Genomic DNA, 19987 nt, shown 5'->3' with positions numbered 1-19987 from the left:
CTTTGATTTATTTTCTTTCTTCCCTTCCTTGTTTCTTCTAATAGCAGACAAAATTTATCTAATTTACCTAATAATAGATATAATCAATATTCTACTATTAATTATGCTCAAATTCAAAAGTGATCTACAATGTTGTTCTCTAGTAGCATATAAACTAGTATATTTTTATGTGATTGTAATACGTGCCCAGAATTTGGAATTTTCCATAATTAAAATACAAAGAAACAGTCTATTAATCCTATCACCAGCAAGAATAAAGTTCAGCAAATGACAGCCACAGTCATTCACTAACCACAGACCTGTACAAAATATAAAGTTCTCCCATTGTGCCAAGTAAGGTTTTCCCAGATTCTGGTATGGCTAAACCATGTACTAGAATATTTTTCACCTAAGCTTCTCATAATCTATGATACCCAAACACCTGGAGCTGATAACTCTAGATTAATTTACATTGTAATTTCCCCTCAGTAAATCTGTATTTCTCCATAAAAACTAGTTTTTAAATATTAAATTTAGCCAGTTTATGTGTCATGACTTTTACCCTAGAAGACTATAATACAATGAAATATGCAAATATCATTATATATTGCAAAATATCACATAAAATAGCACATAATTATTAAATAAACATATGCCCTTGCCTTTATGACATAACCATGTAACAACACTGAGTTAAACAAACAGGAAGGTAGTCACACATTTTTGTTTGTAGACTGAATCTTCATGCCTTTAAGAGACTATCAATTGTTAGGGCCTGGACCTAAAAAAGAAAGAATGAAATATTAATAATGTCCCACCTTGTGGGAGCTTGGTATTACTTGACACTACACAGAAACCGACCTTTTTGTCCTTCAGGCTTGCCTACCAGGCCCCATCTTCTATCGCAAAAGCCAAATCATCTGATCCCAAACTAACTGTCAACTGCCCGTGATGGTGGGGAAGCCAGACATCAATCAATCAGGTTTTATCAGAAGCTCTCTTCGTTTCTCTGTTGTGCTCATCTTATCATCTGACCCAGTTGTAGCCCTGACTTCAGAGGCTTAAGCAACTTGATGACAAAATATGCGCCTGTTTGTCCAAGATGCACATTGTTAAGAAGTGGGGTGATATTTTTAGCAGCTACCTAATATATTTGCAAATGAACTCTTGAATATTTCACATTTGTACAAGCCCCATGGTGGTCAGTCTCTCCTGCACACCAAGCTTGTTATTGGCCATGGGAGGCCCAATACATCCAAAATATGCAAAAGTACTTAGGTGCAAGTCAAATGTCATCGGAAAATATGATTATTTTCATGGCAATGTGGCAGAAAGGCTATCAATATGAGAATTTCAGGATGGCACTTCAAGAGAAAGAAGACCTAATTGATAAATGTGCACAATATAAATTCAGACAGTTTTACACCAAATAAATAAAAGCAAGTCAGAAAATTAAAAACCTTTTTAACTATTCCTATTGACTGGAGTCTTGGAGGAAAAAAAGTGTTTAAATCTTCAATGCTGTTGGCAAAACCACATTAGCTGACCCACTGCTCCAATGATATAAATAATGTACTCAGATACATAAACTAGTTGGGTAAGGAATCAACGGTGACATAGATCATGAGTTTGACAGTTTTTAATTCGAACAAAATATCTGTTACATAATTTTTATACAAAACTGACAAGAGAGAAATACAGAAATATAGTATGGCTATAAGTACTCTATGTTAGTATAAGCAACTGTCCACTTGCTTATTTTCCTTAAAAATCAAAAGAACAACTTTTATGATGAATATAAGATTTTCATTAATAGGAAATATTGTCAATATTCCATTCAGCTCTCATTTAATTTTCACTGAACTATATTTTGAAAGTATTTTAAGAGCAGCATAAAATTTATCCACAATAAATTTATTTATTCACATAAATACATACATTAATCATATAGGTATGGGTTATAAAACATCACAATGTGTTACAGTGACGTATGTTGACATGGATGAAAATGCACACCATGAAAGCAATTTGTGCACAACAAATGAGAAAGTACAATAATAATTTGTACAGCATTCCAAAAGATTCCCACTAAATTCACAGGGTCTTATTTTTTAAAAATGCCTTTGAACTTCTCAGCAGACAGCAAGGAAAGAGTCTTACTAGTATATGGCATTTTATATTTTTGAACATAAATGGAGAACTAACCAAGCTTCTACTTGCAATATGATTTTTTCACCTTTTTACATTACTATGAGAAATTGTTTTAAATCCATTAAAAAAAGTTCTTGATACCAAATATGCTAAAATTAAGTTATAACACAGATTTTTTCATTGAATTAAAAATAATCAGAACTTTGAATTATCTGATAATCTTTAAAACTTGTATTCTAAATTAGGTAATTTAAATGTAGTAAGCAAGAGAGAAATGGACAGTATTGAGTGTATTATTATTTATTTTTTATTCTTTAAAGCCACTTACTAGTATACAATTTTTAGCTATTTTTTGACACACATTCAGAAGAATCTGGCCCTCAATTGAAATTAAATATTTGTTTATTCACTATTTTTCATCTTCTAACTTCCAGTTTATCGCAGGCTTACAATAACATGAGAATATGCCACAGTAAAGCAAGTCTTTTATCTTAAAGAGTACACCATTATTTATATTACAAAGAAGCAACTAATAATAAAATTTAAAGTTCCAGATTAATAGGTAGTAAAGGTCAAATATTTGTCTCTAAGTTTTATAATTGATTATTCACCCAACTCAAGTTTAACGACTTCTCTAAATTTTGAAATAAATAATTTCAGAAACTGCAGCTGAAACACCTATGTCAAGCAACTCACAAGATATCTTACAGATACAATATTATATAGATGTCAACTTGTTGAAAATTCTCTTAAACTGTCTCAACAACAGATATCCACAAAGTTTTACAAATGCAGATTGAGTAATTCATATCTTCAAAAGGATTTCTCTTTCTAAGAAGGGAATCAATTAAAAAAATAACAGTAAACATATCTTCAATAAATGCCTCCTTATTTAGAGATAATTTTAGATTCATTTTAAAGTTTAAACAAACTTTTCAAATAGCTTTTTTAGTAGGTTGTACAGAAACTAGGCACAGCAGCTTTACGTAGACTATTAAAACTCTGTACATGTGTGGTAGCCTACATAAAAGCTATATTTTTTGGAAATTCATTGATTATATATACATTTGTGTATATATTTAAAAAAAAGCTATATACATTTGTGGTAGTTGGTTAGGATACATCTAACATCATCAAAAGTCAAATTATGTAAAAAAAAAAAAATCAGACTAAGGCCATTCAACAACTTCAAGCAATTCAAAGGGGCAGTAGCCGGTGGCATATGCCCAGATTAACTGAAGGCCTTTATAATACTAAATGCTACACTACAGCCTCTTATAAACATATTCCTTTTTTTTACACTCATGGGGATATTACCAGAATATTAAATAATAAATAGCACTGCCTTGCAGACTACATAAAGAGTTGACTTTCCAGCTATTACATGGACAATGCCTGGAATGAATAAGCAATTATATGACATTGGCTATGACCATCAGGCATTTTACATTCATTTTTAAAATCTCCAAAATCATAAGATACATATACATCTTCCCCATAAACACACATATTTAAGTTTATTTAGTGCCCACAACCTCAAGAATAAAGTAAAGCATTTCAGGTACCATTTCTAAATCCAATTTTTAATCTTTAGCATAATTTTTTAAAATAATCAATGAATTTCCAAGGATCTGATTTAGAAAAAAAAGTGTTCATTTTAAGCAATCACTATATCTTAGAAATATATATAAAAAAAGAGAGCATCTCTTTTATTTCCTGGCTTTGGCAACTTAGGTTCTTTTATTATCTCTGTAAACATCCTTCAGAGACATCTATCCTTTGAGCTTACTACATTAGGATTTCCTTCATTAGTAATGAATATTTGTTAATACAAAAACAGTCCTATAACATTTCTTTCTTGGACCTTTCAGAGCGTAACTCTCTGGCTGAGACATGGGGCTGCTTATCTTGTACCCATCATGAGGCAAAACTGGTCCTCAAAAGCACTTTTTAAAAAATAGTGGATATATTATAATAGACCCAGAGAGAGGGATGAAAGAGAAAAAAATAAGAGCTTATTTTAACACCTGAAATCTTGACCAAAATCAGTTCTACCCAGTAACTATCATATATTCATTTTTAGAAGTATTTGTCAAAAGCACAAATTACTAAGGCTTTAAATAATCCTGACTAGACAATTCTTCTCTACCTTTTTGTCATCTCAAAAAGACAGTCTGACTGTAATGGTATGACACCCTCTCAGACAAGCCTCTCGGCATTAATATTTAAATCTTACCTATCCCTTGTGATTGGAATTCAGCCTCTATTCGCAAACAAAAACTAAATCAATGTTCTTAGAGTTCAAACTAGATCCCTAAACAGTTTGCCACTCTCTATGCACAGATAAGATAAACTTTCTTTGACCCAAGAGATGAAGTTGCCATGACGATCAGAGAGTCCACTTTCTATATTGATATTTTGCTGATGTAACAACAAATAGAACCAGATCCTAGTGCCGATAATGGTGATTAATTAATACTAATATTGATCCCTACAAGCAAGAGACAAGGCTATTAACTTGAAGCCTGAAAAGTCAATTGTTACCTGTGGCAGAGATACTAGGAGCTGATTTGGAAGCATAATAAACAAATGTGCTATCTTTATGCTAATACCTTTAAAGAGATAGTACTTTCTAGAATGCCAAATATTAACATGTCTCAGCTTATTAACTTAATTGCATTTCAGCGTTTAAAAATGTAACCTTATTGAATGATACATACTTACCCCTTTATCTATGGTGGAAACACATTCTCTGGTGACTGAAGTAAGGGACTTTCGTTGCTATTCATTTGGTGAGGGAATGAACTGATAATTTTACACAGCGCCAGGCGCTGAATTAGACAGGGTTTCAAAAATACCTGCAGTGTTCTTCTGAAATGTCCTACTAATCCTTCAGAAGTGGGAAAGAAACAAGAACTCCAAGGGAATATGACTTGGAGAATGAGAGCTCCAAAGCTAACATATTCACTCATAATTTTTAGCAAACAAAGATTGCACTGAAGAAAGTATTCTTAAAAAAACTTTTTTATGCCCAGAAATACCTAAGTTTAGATTTTTCGCATAATTTCGCCAAACACCAAAAAAACTGCTGTAAACAGTATCACTTCATCTAAAACTTGAATATACATTCTTTTGAAGGAAATTGAGAAGGCACCTTTTTGGAACATAAAACTTAATCACAGAACGCAGAATAAGTAAGATTTACTACCTTTTAAGCAAATTACACATTGAAAAGGGGTTGTGATTAAAATACCAATTATAAGTCCATTCTTGATTTACTTTGTTTATGGGGAAGAACAAAAATATCCATATTAGAAATCCATATACATCTAGTCCCAAATTTGTCATTTTAGCAAACACATTAGCTTCAATCTTGTTCTCTCAAAACTTTTTCCAGTGATAAAAACTAGTAGCAAAATGGACTAATTAGTTTGATTTCTTTGTTTTTACCATGTGAAGGAAGAGCTAATTTAGTCCTTAAATAGTCCTCAAACATTAGAAATAACAGGGATGAGGGAGGCCTTGAAGAGCGCATGGACAGGAGAACTCTGCTACCTTAACTGTGACACAGAGTTAATTTACACTACCATAAAGGCAAAACATAAACACATATGAGCTAGACAACTAATATCTTATAATCAATATCTTATATAATCAATCAATATCTTAATTTATTCTCAAAATTAACCAGAAACAAATTGATGTGTAAATCTTCGCATTAACCCTTAAATATAAAATAAAGAATGTAAAAATCAGAAGCTAATCGTTCAACTGCACTACTGTCTTGCCCAACTTAATAGCACCAACTTAAATAAAATAAGTCACATCATATTTTCTATGTCTAGATTTAAATGGTTCAGGAAATATTTTAATTTGCAAAGACTTATTGGTACCTTGGAATGTCTAAAGTGAACACTGATCTCTTATATGAAATTTAGAGAGATGCTTTACACTCCTTATAATTGAACTGATATACAATCACATTATTCTTAACGTTTCTGGTTATGATTTATAGACGCGTTCAAACTTCTTTGTCCATTTGAAATACTGAGACATATAATATTAAAACTCATAATTTTTCTTCCCACATAATTTTATAAATGAGCCACTTTAGAAAGCTGCCAGAAGTGGAAAACAACAGTTGCTCTTTTAATTCCAAGTCATATCACAAAGTTTTAACCCTAAAATCTTTTATAGCAACTAGGGATATGAAATGCTACCGCATTTATATTTGCATTGTGACTTTACTGAACTTAAAAAAAAAAAAAACCTGACTTCATGATTAATGGTCTTTGGAAGTGAACTTTCTTATATTCTCTTTAACTCTTAAAAACTAGGATTCACCTATTAGCCATTTCTTAACTTTCTTATTTTTAAAACATCTACTAAATATTCTTAGGTTTTTTTGAGAAAAATTCTATGTATTGATATATTTCAAATATGTAATAAAGAAATTAATTTTTTTACATTACATTGGGTACCAATCTTTCTATTTTATTAACAAAACAGCTAGTATACATAATGTATTTTGCTTTAGTTCATGGCCAGTATAAAAATAGATTTTCTGAAATGTAACTCAGTTAAAAAATGTAGAAAATAAAATTTCTAACATGAGATACAACATAAACCAACAAGAAAGGCTTATTTTTTAATGTTATATTTAATTATTTTTTAAATCCAAAGAAGTGAATAATATGTTTCAAAGCAAAAAAATCTGTCTTAATATTTTGCAGATAAAAAAACAAAACATCCTGGATATGAGTGATCACTGTATTTCAAATGTGCACAGCATACCCAAAGCCCTTTTAAAAAATAATAATATTAATGGTAATACAGTAGTTAATTAACCCCAAAATTATGGATTTAATATTAATACATGAAACACTAAAGAAAAGACTCCTACACTAGAACAATGAAAAATAACCACAACCACCTCTTTGTATAACATAATTTTAAGGTTCTAAAGATGATCCATTAGAGGTTTTCACATTTATAAATATTAAATAAATGTAATATGCAATACTCTCATTTAAAATAATAATCATTTTATAAATAAAGCATTTAATATTATCTACTTTTTAAAAAACAGCATAAAACACTCAAGAGACACTGTGCAAGTCAGGGATTCATACGGCCTGAAATTATTAGATCATCTCAAATAATAAAAAGGCAATGTATTCAATAAGAAAGGATTCCAAGTTCTGCAAAAGTCCTTCTACACAACTGCTAACAAGGTTATTCTTTACAGGGAACATTTTACTTTCAAGGTGTATATTCATTCCCAATATCTACTTCACTTAACAAAAAAAAATTCTCTCTCTTCATTCTCCCTTTCTTTTTCCTTCACCACAAATTATTTGGCACACGATCCAGACTGAACATTTCTGTTCAACATGTTTGAAAACATCAAGCAGTCTAAAAGTTTTAGGAAAACTATTCTTGAATGGCATCAAGAAGAGTGCCTTTTCTTAATGTTGGATAAAAACAAAGTATTTGAGTTTTCTCTCTTTGAATGTCTACATTAACTACTAGCTGGCATTTGTAAAAAATGCATATATATGTATGTATGTATGTATATCTTTGCTGAACCCATAGCCAATACACTCAGTGAGACTGAAGTTGGGGACATATAGGGCAATAAACACATTACTAGAGACAACAGCTTTAAGAAGAAAATGACAGTAAAACTGCACATACAACACAGTTACTAATCATAAAGAGATGCGTTGGTAAAAGAAAAAAAAAATCATCATTTCTGTCATAAATTTTGCAGTGCAGCCCCAGAATGGAGAACAATCTGGGCAATTTATTGGCATATTGGCAGGAGGTGATAAGGCTAAAAACAACAACAGCGAGCAGCTGTGCGGGGAGATGGGCTGATAGCATGATATGGCTCCCACACCAAACACCTCCCATCCTATCAGGGCTTTTTATCAAACCAGGATTACAATAATAGCTTAGAAGAGAAAGCTTCTGAGGGGAGGGCAGAAAATATAGTCTAGGAATAGGAAAAAAAAAATCTGAATTTTGGGACAAAACATGGGGGCAAAATACATAATTTATCACTGTATTATCAGGAAATCCAGGCAGTCTAATCAAGGAGCACTGAGTGACTATTTTTTGCCTTATCATCCAAAGTGGTGGAAACGGAGAAGGAATTATCAGGCTTCTGCAGATTGCTGGGCTGGAATTTTAATGGTAATAATCGGGTTTCTGATGGTATATCTTCTCCGCTTATCTTTCCCATTATCTCCTCTTATCTGGCCAGTCATCATAGCAAATTAATGGTGCTCTTTCAGCGTTGCCTTTTTATCGCTGCCCGGAGAGCACCCAAGGGGAAAGAATAAGCAAAATATTAAAATACTGCATAAATCACAATTTTAGATAGCAGGGAACTGTACGCAGTAAAAGGAAAAAAAAAAAAAAAAAACTGTGCCCAACAACCTTTTTGTCCTTTAAATTGACTGTCTTCACAGTTTCTGGTATAAGCTGACTTTTTGCTTGTCATAGTTGCTCTAAATTGGGTATGTTTTATCAGCAGTGCCAAAGCTTTATTTTCAAATTCTGGATGTTTCCAAGTTAAAAATGCAGTTTCATTAGTTCCATGAAATGCCATTGTTTCAAAAACCATTTCTTTCTGGTATTTTCCAAACTTCTGTTTGATCCAGAATATCAAAAGCAACACTGTTTGTAATTTTTTTTAATGTTTTTCTTCTTATATACTACTAAAATTGGAGAGACCTATCATGGTAATGACTCTGAGTATCAGACAAACTTCTCCATCTGCAAAACTGCTTCCTACCTGAACAGGCAAAAGGAGACAGATGTCAATAGGTTACAACCAAAGTGACTTTACAGTTGGCCAAACTACATTTAAGTATTCCCGCCCCACTCCACCCCCCCAAAAAAACAGCTATTAGATAGTACTGCTCTATATATAACAATCCAAAGACCTCTAATTTCTCATTTTCCTTAACAGTGCAAGGGGAGAAGGGTGTCCACATTTGCATAGATAATCACTGTGACCCTAAACTGAATCCAATAAAAGTCTAAACTGCATGTATATTAATAATGCATATGAATGCATGTATCAGCAGGCAAGGATCACTGGGAATAAATATAAATATAATACTTGTTCACTTTCAAATGAGAAAACTTTTAAGTATTTTTGATAGTTAATAAATCACAGCATTCAAATAAGGCACTAAAATGTTTTATGACCTATAACACAAGTGTAGCATCAGCAATTAGTTCCAGCGCTTTAATCTTCAATTATATGAGGTGGACATAGAAGGATAGAAAAAAAAAATTTTAATGTAGCTAATTGAGAAGATAACAAAGTATTCCCAAGTAGAATCAGATGGTCTTTGTGCTATTCAATCAATTAATATTAATTATTTATTAACAACTTAGACGACAGCCATGAACTAAAAAGCATTTTCCCTTTAATAATGCTTATAATCATATCTTATAATAAGCAGTTTTGTACTACAAAATGCAACATTTATACACAGGGACCAGATCGATTTAGTTCTAAAAGGTAAAAAGCAATTAGTTGAAACCATGAATAATCACTCTGAAAAAAGGGAAAGTCTTCAAGAACAGTGTCTCTCTCTACTCAATTAAAGCTGCTTTGAGCCCAAAGTTAAGTCCAGCCCTTGCTTTAACCCAAGTTGAAGCAATCCAAGAGAAGAAATCCACTAAAGAAAAGCTAGCGAGTCTGCTTTTAGAGGCAAGGATCTAAATACTTATGTAGCAAACTGCTTACAACCTGGACCCCATTTTATACTGGATTAAGTTGCTTTATAGGATTTATTTTTAAACTACATTAAATGAAATTTCTAACACGAGGGGGTGCGTGTGATTAATAATCAAGGGGGAGGCAGTGTCATGAAAGCCTTTACCTAAAAGTACACGGTAATCAGTTTTACATTAGTTGCAAGACTTCAAATAACACGAAGAAATGGACACACCGCATGGCTGGCAAAAAAATAAAATAAAATAAGGCTGTTTCTCCTTTTCGGCCAAAGCGTTGAAGACATGTCGCAGGGCGACAAGACATTAAGGGAAGGCTAATCCCCAAGACGCGAAAAGTTGACCGAGTTGAGCTCTGCGGCTGTGTGCTTTTCGGGCAGGTGCCTCTCGCCTCGCTGGGGACTCTCAGCACCACCCGGGCCCCCGGGGGTTCGGGGGCTTCAGGTCAGCCTCATCTGAGGCGCCCAGGCTGCCTTGAACTCCCGGCTTCCGCGCTGGGAAGCAGCCGGCAGCCCCTCCCCGCGAGGATCCGGCGCGCCCGCGGGGCCCGAGGTAACCCGCACGCCCACCGCGTAAAGCGTCCCGGTGCCGCGAGCGGGACGGGCCCGGAGCCCCCGGCCAGATCCGCCCGCGCCATCCCCGCGCCCGCAGGGCGGAGGCGCACGGCTGCCAGCGGCCGAGGCGCGAACTTTTACACCTACTTTTTGTTTCGCTTCGGCTGTGGCGTGGCTCTGGCACCGCCCCGGATCGGGACCCAGACACTGATTTTCCACCGCCTGGGGACGTGGCCTCCCTCGCCCCGAGGTCTCCACCAGTTGTTTCGGAGAACTAAGTTCTCACTCTGGTTGCTAAAAAAAAAAGTGGTCCCCAAGAGTAGCAGCCCGTCCAACGCAACAACAATGACCACAACCACACTGATAACAACCTCCTGAGAGTTGGAGCTACCCAGCCAGGCTCCAGGCGAAAAAGCAGCTCTAAGTGCGCGCGGGGGGTCAGAATTAAAAAGGACCCCGAGGACGAAGGCTGAGCCTGGCCAGGAGCGGGCTGTTCCTCGCAGCCTCTTTCTCGCCCGGCGGTCGGGCTGTCCGTCTGTCTGTCTGTCTGTGCACGACTAGCTGTCCCTCCAGCTGCTCGAAGTTTGACAAATCCCGGGCAGCGGGAGCGGATTTTCCCGAGTCTCCCTCCCCTCCTTTTCCCGCCCCGCGCGCGCCCCCCGCCCCAGAAATAATCCCACCAACTCTCGGCCCCGCGTGCAAACTTACGTTTGATCTGCCGGGGTTTGCTCTGCTTTCGCCGGGACATTTCGGCGGCGGCCGCTGCCCCCGGGCTCCCGCGGTGCCCGCGGTCGGGGCTGCCGCTCCCTCGGCTCCCGCCGCCGCCGCCGGCCGGGCTCGGGCCGCCGCCGGCCGGACTCCAGGTGCTCCGGGCACGCGGGATTCCGGGCGCTGGGCTCCTCCGGGAGCCGCGGATCCACGTTTGGAGATGAGCAGGCAAATGACGAGGGAGAGAGAGAGAGAGGAGAGGAGAGGGGGGCAAAGAGAGTGTGACAGGAGGGAGGGGAGGGGGAGAGTGGGAGAGCGCTGGGGTGGGGGGTGGGGGGGAGAAGGGGAATTTTCAAACGGAGGAACCGGGAGAGAGAAAAGGGGGAAGGGGGGGGCGGGAAGGGAGTGCGAGCGGAGGGGAGAGGGGAAGCGAGGGGGCGGAAGGCGCGCGAGGAGGCGCGCTCGCTCTCCCCGCTCTCGGCGGCTCGCGGGGCACAGACGCCGCCGTTCCGGGCCGCGCAGCTCTCGCTCTGCCGCGGGAGGTGGCAAGGCGCGGGAGGGAAGGAGGGGCGCGCCGGGGCTGTGGGGAGGGGGGACTATTCCATCAGCGGACGGAGGATTGGCTGCATCCAAAGCCAGTCCGGATGCAAACTAGGGCCCTGGCCTGGTCGCGTGGGGTGCAAAGGGAGCGCGGCGGGGGGTTGGGGGGGTGGATAGAAAGCGGCGTGGGGAGGGCTTGGAGAGGGGCCACCTTCTGCAGTTGTCACCGCGGCAGCTCGGGGCTTTTGCCCAGACCACCCCCGCCTCCTCTTCCTGGCAACTTCTTTCAACAGCCCCCTCTCGTATGGAGCCCCCCACCCCCATCCACCCCTCAACTCTCCTCTCTCACGCCTCGTCTGTCCAGCGGGGCACAAAGAAATCTCAGTCTCTCCATAAACTTTGTGCTTCCAGTTAATGCCGCCCCTCCCCTAGCCCCCACCCCGCCCTTCCATCCCTTTTGGCAGGAAGGTTTAGGCCACTGGCAGAATCCTCTTGGAGAGCCAGCTGATCACAAATGCCAACTGTGTGTCTTGGGGCCGGTTAAGTCCCTCTCATCTGCCCAGGCTCTCCGGAGACCGGTTCATGGCTCTCAAGGTTCCCCGGAGACCGCTGCGGACACGGACCATCCCCCCCACCCCCTCACTTGGCCCGCAAGGATGAGATACTGAACAGCGTCCTAAAAGTGCTCTTTCTCACCTCGAGTTTTCATTTTAAGGTTGTAAAAATTCCGAATTTGAAGACAGGCAGATATTTTTCTCACATCAGAAAGGACGACCATTAACTAGGTGATTAACCCTTCTGGGAAATGAACCGTCTCTAATCAGAATACTAACTTTTCGAGGAAGTCTGTGGAAGTTCTGAAGTCCCACCCTAGCCCCATAATATTTCATTCTTTTAGTTCTTCTGCCACAGGGAAGCAGCCAGCGACTAATAAAAGATTTGATCTTGCCATAATTTCCCAAGCAGGTAAGACCCAATAACTATTTCATGGTTCTTTAGCTTTTAAAGTTTTGTTTCATTATTATTCAATTATTGTGTGTGTACTATGTCGGAAACTGCAAGCCAAAAGAACACATTTTGAAGTGATTTGCATAGTTATTATTTTGGCCAAGTTAAGCTGCATGAGGCTAGCTTTAGTTTCTCATAGTTTCATGTACACTGAGTTTTAAATATATTCTCCCAGGTTGACTTGAAGGAGCCTCTATATAAGAGACAGTGGAACTGGCTGCTTTATGTAATCAGTATTTACTAATAAACTCCACTGCAGTTAACATGTATCCACCAGATACTGCCGACTTTTCCCCCCCAGGTTGTGAGATCATCCATTCTGATCTGAAATCGTGCCCCCCTTTGTTTGGTTGACTAACATCCCGGTGAGCCCCGCCAAACTCCACAAGCTAAAAGGGTTGGAGGTCAGCAGAGAGCCTGGGCTGATGGAGCATAATGCAGGCTGCTCAGTGTGCAGGAGGCACTGTAATCAGTGTCATTTATAACCCCATCAGGACATCTTCTGGAAGGTGTAAAGAGTTGCCCTGTGAAAGGTATGGCTGAGAGAATCTTAATACAGAGCTGAAGACCAATTGTGAATTTTATTACATTACCATTAGTACTATTACCATAGAGGTTGTAAGAATACATGGTTCTTAGCAATGGAAATGCACTAAGTGACAAAGTCCCTCCCTTGAAGAACCAACAAATTAAAGCCGTAAGTACCATGAAAAGCAGGGTTATTTGTGTTTGTGTTGTGGAATGAATAAGCAGATAGAACTACAGTTTTTTGCCTCCTTAATTTCCAATTCATTACAATTAAATTGGTATACATAGAATTGAATTATTATATATTATGGCTTCTAAAGATCTTTTTACAAAACTGGCTGAATTTTTTTTTATATCGCCCAAAAGGAATGCCCATTGGAATAAGATACCATAACAGTTAGTGTTTCCTTTGGCATTTGAAATGGTCAAATATGCAAAGCAAAAGAGAAACAAATAAATCTCAACTAAATACTCACTTTAAAAGCTGAAAGGAGCAAAAGTCAGAGAATTCAAGGCAAGATTGATAAGATAACCTGATTACAGTATTAGAAATAAAGATAGCTCATCTAAATTTATAAATAGATATATTAGTATAGTCAACATGAATGAATTAAACTAAGGATTACTATTACATTTTGTGTTTCCTCATCATTTTAATGAGAATGTTAATGATATTTAAAGTTTAATTTTTCTTTTTCTCATTTAATTCACTAAGGTTATAAAATAAAATGACAGCAAAACCTATAAGCAATTATCTCTGTCCAAATGGATATAGCAGCTCCAAACCACAGCTACATGACTATCAAACAATGATTATGAAAACCACAATTGAGAAAAGCATCAGAGAATGATATTGCAAAACCACAGCAACAAATGTGTCTGCGATATTGAAAACCACAATTCACAACTAATACCCTGTGTATTGCAAATTACTATTTAACTATAAATGTGAAAATGTATAAGTAACAGCACAAAATAATTTCTCATTTACTTAAAAATGAATTATTCATTTTCTAGACTCGCTGATTTCATCTCTGCCTAACGGTTCATTTTGAAAAGTTTCTTTTTTCAAAGACAAACCATTTTAAATCACATAGGTAAGTTACTTTAAAAGCAGAAAATATGCAACTTTTAATAACATTTCCTCAAATGTTAAAAGAATTGATCTGAAACCCATCTGAAATAAAGAAACATCTACTTCAGTCTAGCTTTCTTCATAAAATTTTTTAGGAGCAAAAAGGGTTGGAGTGGAAAGTGTTTATAGAAAAAAAAAAGACTTCAAGTATCTATTACACCTTCAATGAGAACATAATTTTATTTCTTTAAATCATCATTTTAGCTAGAAAATATACATCTGACAATAATGTGCGTTGCCAGTACCAAAACTACTTTAATATGCAAACCAAATGTTTATTCACAAGTGAATAAAAGAATGTTATTTGTAAGTTTATAGACTTTCCAGATTTAGCAAATTAAAATACAGGATGCCCAGTTAAATTTTAACTTCAAATAAGCAACAATAGATTTTTTTAGGGTAAGTATGTTCCATGCAATGTTTGGTACATACTTATCCTAAAAAATAATCATTGCTTATATGAAAGTCATATTTAACTGGGCATCCTGTATTTTATCTGCCAAATTTACAAGTTTTCACTAATTTGTGGTTTTTTATAATATTATTTATAGAAAGGTAGGGAAACTCTACAGTATTTCCTGTAGATATAGATATACTTTATTCTTGAGCATCATATTATTTAAGGAAGGCAATGTAGAAGAAGTAAATTTCTATACAAAAATTATTTATTTGGCACAGTACTGAAAGGTGCTGTCCGGGTAAATGGATTGCATTCATGTCTGTCTCTCTCTTGCATTTGTTTTTAAAATGTGTTTTTTTCCTCTGAGGGATCAACAAATTGATAAAGCAACCTCCCAGGCCACATCTTATTTGGCAGCAAGCTGCCTCCTTTATTATGGGAATAAACAATATTCAAAAGCTTCAGAAAGACTTAATTTTTTGCCCTTGTATCCTCACCAGAAATTGAATACAGTTTATCTGCCTTGATTTAAGATTGTGACACTGAATTGAACAAGAATGCAGTATGAAAATAGTGTTTAGTGTTTGTGATTCTTTATAATTTCAGCAGTTTAAAAATAAAAATCAACAAATTCATCTAAATGGCATTCCTATGTTATAACTATGAAAAGGACTGTTTGTTTACTCGCAAAGGAGCCAAGAGCTTTGAAAACGTTCAGTCAATCTAGATCCGAGGTTTAACTCGGTCTTCGTGTAGGCGGTCAATTCGCTTGATAGAAGTATATATGTATAAAAATTTACTAAAGGGCAGGTCTATTTAATTAATGAATTCATTGAATTTTCAAAAAAATCTGTGAAAAAGATCTCTGAACCCATATGGGTTAAGAATGGCTATTCTCTTCATGTGTAAAATTTTATAATGCACTGAAAACAAAAATATGAATGATTTAAGTTTTTATTCTTTGCAATCATCCTTTATGTCCAAATTACTATTCTGATAGAGGAAAATCATAGGATGAACTCTATTACAAAAAAAAATGTATTTGTTGCTAAGTCTGCATAGCACAACTCCAATTACAAAATAAATACTGAAATAGTAATGCCTCAATTTTAGTAAACATCTGTTGACTTTGCCTCCCTAGTATCCATTCCTTCTTCTTCTGGTAATAGCGCTGTGACATCTTTTGAAGAAGCACTCCTCCACACCTTCTCTTTGGTCATGTGATGCAAGTGTGACCTTCCCCAGTCCCCCAATCCCTGACCAGTCAAAATATTTCATTTGCTTATCTGTAGTGATTGGCTCAGTGATTCAAATTGTTTCTATAAGAGTCAGCCCTGCCTGGAACTTTATCCTAAAACCACTGAGGAAAGGGTGCTGTTATTCTGCTGGTATTGCTATCCTGGAAGAATGCTGTTGTTGTTGTTCTTTAGTTGCTAAGTCATGTCCAACTTGTTTGTGACCCCATGAACTGTAGCCCACCAGGCTCCATGTCTCAGAAATAAAGAAGCTGCCTGCCAAGCAGGAGATGAGGGTTCAGTCCCTGTGTCAGGAAGGTTCCTGAAGAAGGAAATGGCAACCCATTACATTATGGGGAAATCCCTATGGGCCCTGGAAGAATGCAAATTTAAATTGCTTTAGGCCATCCTTGGTGGAAGAATATGTTTTAGAGAACTAATTCTGTCTTATCTTGTCTCAGGATCTGATTTGTGAGAAATCCAAACCAAGACACCCGTCAACATTCCAATATTGTTATTATTATTTTATTTTTGGTTCTATCAGATCTACCTATGTATCTACATAGACATTAGAGTTTTGGTCATTTCCATTATATTGTCAGTCAGTCAGTTCAGTCACTCAGTCGTGTCTGACTCTGCAACCCCATGATTGCAGCATGCCAGGCCTCCCTGTCCATCACCAACTCCCGGAGTTCACTGAGACTCACGTCCATCGAGTCGGTGATGCCATCCAGCCATCTCATCCTCTGTCGTCGCCTTTTCCCCCTGCCCCCAATCCCTCCCAGCATCAGAGTCTTTTCCAATGAGTCAACTCTTCACATGAGGTGGCCAAAGTACTGGAGTTTCAGCTTTAGCATCATTCCTTCCAAAGAACACCCAAGGCTGATCTTTAGAATGGACTGGTTGGATCCCCTTGCAGTCCAAGGGACTCTCAAGAGTCTTCTCCAACACCACAGTTCAAAAGCATCAATTCTTCGGCACTCAGCTTTCTTCACAGTCCAACTCTCACATCCATACATGACCACTGGAAAAACCATAGCCTTGACTAGATGGACCTTTGTTGGCAAAGTAATGTCTCTGCTTTTGAATATGCTATCTAGGTTGGTCATAACTTTCCTTCCAAGGAGTGAGCGTCTTTTAATTTCATGGCTGCAGTCACCATCTGCAGTGATTTTGGAGCCCCCAAAAATAAAGTCTGACCCTGTTTCTTGTATCTTTATCTATTTAACTAGGCTAATCTCTCTACACCTTTGCAGTTTTAGTATAGATACCATTTTTCACAGGAAGACATCCCTGACCTCCCAAGTCTGAGTGAGCTACCTCTTCTCAGTTAGTTCCATAACCTTTTTTGACTATCACTTGTTGCATTGTATTATATTGGCAGTTTAATTACATATAAATTAAGTCCTCACCAGCCCCCTCCCTATCCTAATACACCTAGCTAGATAGTTTGTGAGGGCAAGAAATACATCTGTCTTCAGAACTGCATCCCCATGCTGGACACATAGAAGGTCTTAAGATAATTACTGAAAGAAAAAGTAAGGTTAGAATTATCTTGTTTTACCTGGGCACTCTTACAGTCCCCAGTCTGCATCCACATAGGCACAGGGGCAAAGAGTGGCAGCCATGTTTGTGCAACATGACTCCGTGCTCCTGCTTACAGTTGCCTGGACCAAAGGGAGTACCTGCCTCAAATACGACCAATCAAATTTCTCCCTCAGGCATCTAGAGTTAGTATCAAGAGTTTCACCTTTGCAAGGGCTAGTCTTTTAAATGAATGGAAAATGAAATGAAAGATGAATTTCATAATGAATGAAATTATGGTATGGTTACCACCATGTGAACAGAGTAACAGCAATAGTTTGCCAGTAGAGAGAAAAAGAAAGAAACGGTAAGAGAACTGGGAATATGCAATGGTATCCCATGTCCTGTTCCAGTCTGTTCATAGGCTTCTGCCCTTGACATCACTGAGATACTTATGTGTCCTTAAAATAAATTCCTCCCCATCATTCTTTTTTAAAGTTATTTTTGGCCTAAATTTGCATTAGCTGATTCCTGTTACATTCAAGCCAAAAGACAAAATTAGTAATCCATGACTTTAGTTCGCTTAACTATTCAATAGCCCTCTTTATCCACAGTTTTACTCTGTGGTTTGTTACCAGCGGCCAGCCATGATCCCAAAATATTAAATGGAAAATTTCAGAAAAAAGGAAATTCATAAGTTTTAAATCGGGTACCATTCTGAGTAGCATGGTGAAATCTCATACCAACCCACTTCATTCCTCCCCCCCCACCCCCACCACATGAATCATCCTTTTGTTCAGAGAATCCCACCAGTTAGTCACTTAGTAATCATCTTAGTTATCAAATCGAATGCCGCAGTATCATGGTGCTTGTGTTCAAGTCACCCTTATTTTTGTTAGTACGGGCTCCAGAGGGCAAGAATAGTGATGCTCAGATTCAGATGTGCCAAAGAGAAGCTCTAAGGTGTTTCCTTTAGGTGAAGTGGTGAAAAGTTCTCAGTTTAATAAAGAAAAAAATTGTATGCTAAGATTGCTAAGATCTCCAATAAGAAGGAATCCTCTATCCCTGAATTGTGAAGAAAGAAAAGGAAATTCATGTTAGTTTTTCTGCTGCACCTCAAACTGCAAATGTTATGACCAGAGTGCAGGGTCAGTGCTTAGTTATGACAAAAAAGGCACTGTATTTGTACACTAAGATATTTTGAGAGAGAGAGACCACATTCACATAGCTTTTATTACTGTATATTATAATCATTCTGTTTCATTTTATTGTTGTTAATCTCTTACTTGCCTAATTTATAAATAAATTTTATTATAGATATGTATGTACAGGAAACTGCTTCCTTGTTGGCTCAGCTGGTAAAGAATCCACCTGCAATGCAGGAGACCTGGGTTCGATCCCTGGTTTGGGAAGATCCCCTGGAGGAGGGAATGGCTGTGTATTCCAGTTTTCTTGCCTGGAGAACTGCATGGATAGAGGAGCCTGGCATGCTACAGTTCATGTGATCACAAAGAGCTGGACACCACTGAGTGACTAACATACACATGTATATGAAAGAACAGTATATATAGAGTTCTATAGTACCAGAAGTTTCAGCCCTTCACTGGAGTCTTGGAATATATCCCCCACAGATAAGGGGGGACCACTGTATTTAGAAATAACAAATTAACTGAATTTTCTATTTTCCTACAGAAAGTATTATATTGTATATGAAAGTATTGTACTAGTCTGAGTTCTTCAGAGAAACAGAACCAATAATATATACACAGAGAGATGATAGGAAATTGACTCACAGTAGTAGAGGCTGAGAAGTTCCTGAATCTTCAGTTGACCAGGGAGAGTCTGAATTTGAATGTCTGAGAACCAGGCGAGCTGATGGTAAAAGTTCCAGTCAGAGTACTAGTCTGAGGGCAGGAGGAGACCCATGTTCCAGCTACGAAACCATCAGGCAGAAAGGGAATTCTCACTTGCTCTGCCTTTTTGTCATAATCAGTTCATTAATGGATTGGACAGGGCCCACCCATGTTGAGGAGGGCAATCTGCTTTACTCAGTCTGCCAACTCAAATGTTAATCTCATCTGAAAACACACTCACAGACACATCCAGATTTTTTTTTTTTTAACCAAATCTCTGGGCAATCAGTGGCCCAGTCACATTGGCACAAAAAATTAACCATCATCAACACTTTCAATGATATTCTTCCCAAAGCAACTTTGAAATGACAAAGAACATTCTTAGAAATGTTAAGTGGGAAATCTACACTTTTCACATAGATAAATAAGGGTGTTATCAATTACTGATTTGGGGCATTCACTTCAACTAAGGGTAAATCTTGGAGAAAAGGTAGCGTTTTCAAATTCAGAGTTCCTCGAGGGCATGATAACTGATTGACATGCCCATCTATAAGCTTCCTGATTGCATCTATTTTTTCCCCAGATGTCTGATTTTATTTTCGACTTTACTTTGCCAC

The 19987-nt window shown here is 37.7% G+C and overlaps 1 protein-coding gene across 1 annotated transcript in view; it reads right to left on the bottom strand.

The window, feature by feature from the left end:
* Positions 1 to 11323, bottom strand: part of ZFPM2 (zinc finger protein, FOG family member 2) — a 538352-nt gene extending 527029 nt beyond the window's left edge. The window contains exon 1 of the mRNA XM_045162789.1: positions 11148 to 11323. Within this exon, the coding sequence (XP_045018724.1) occupies positions 11148 to 11187 (40 nt within the window). The 5' untranslated portion in view covers positions 11188 to 11323. The remainder of the gene's footprint in view (positions 1 to 11147) is intronic.
* Between the last annotated feature and the right edge of the window lie 8664 nt (positions 11324 to 19987).

Source organism: Bubalus bubalis, chromosome 15, assembly GCF_019923935.1.
Source record: "Bubalus bubalis isolate 160015118507 breed Murrah chromosome 15, NDDB_SH_1, whole genome shotgun sequence".
Lineage (NCBI taxonomy): Eukaryota > Metazoa > Chordata > Mammalia > Artiodactyla > Bovidae > Bubalus > Bubalus bubalis.
This window is presented reverse-complemented; position numbering and strand designations above follow the sequence as displayed.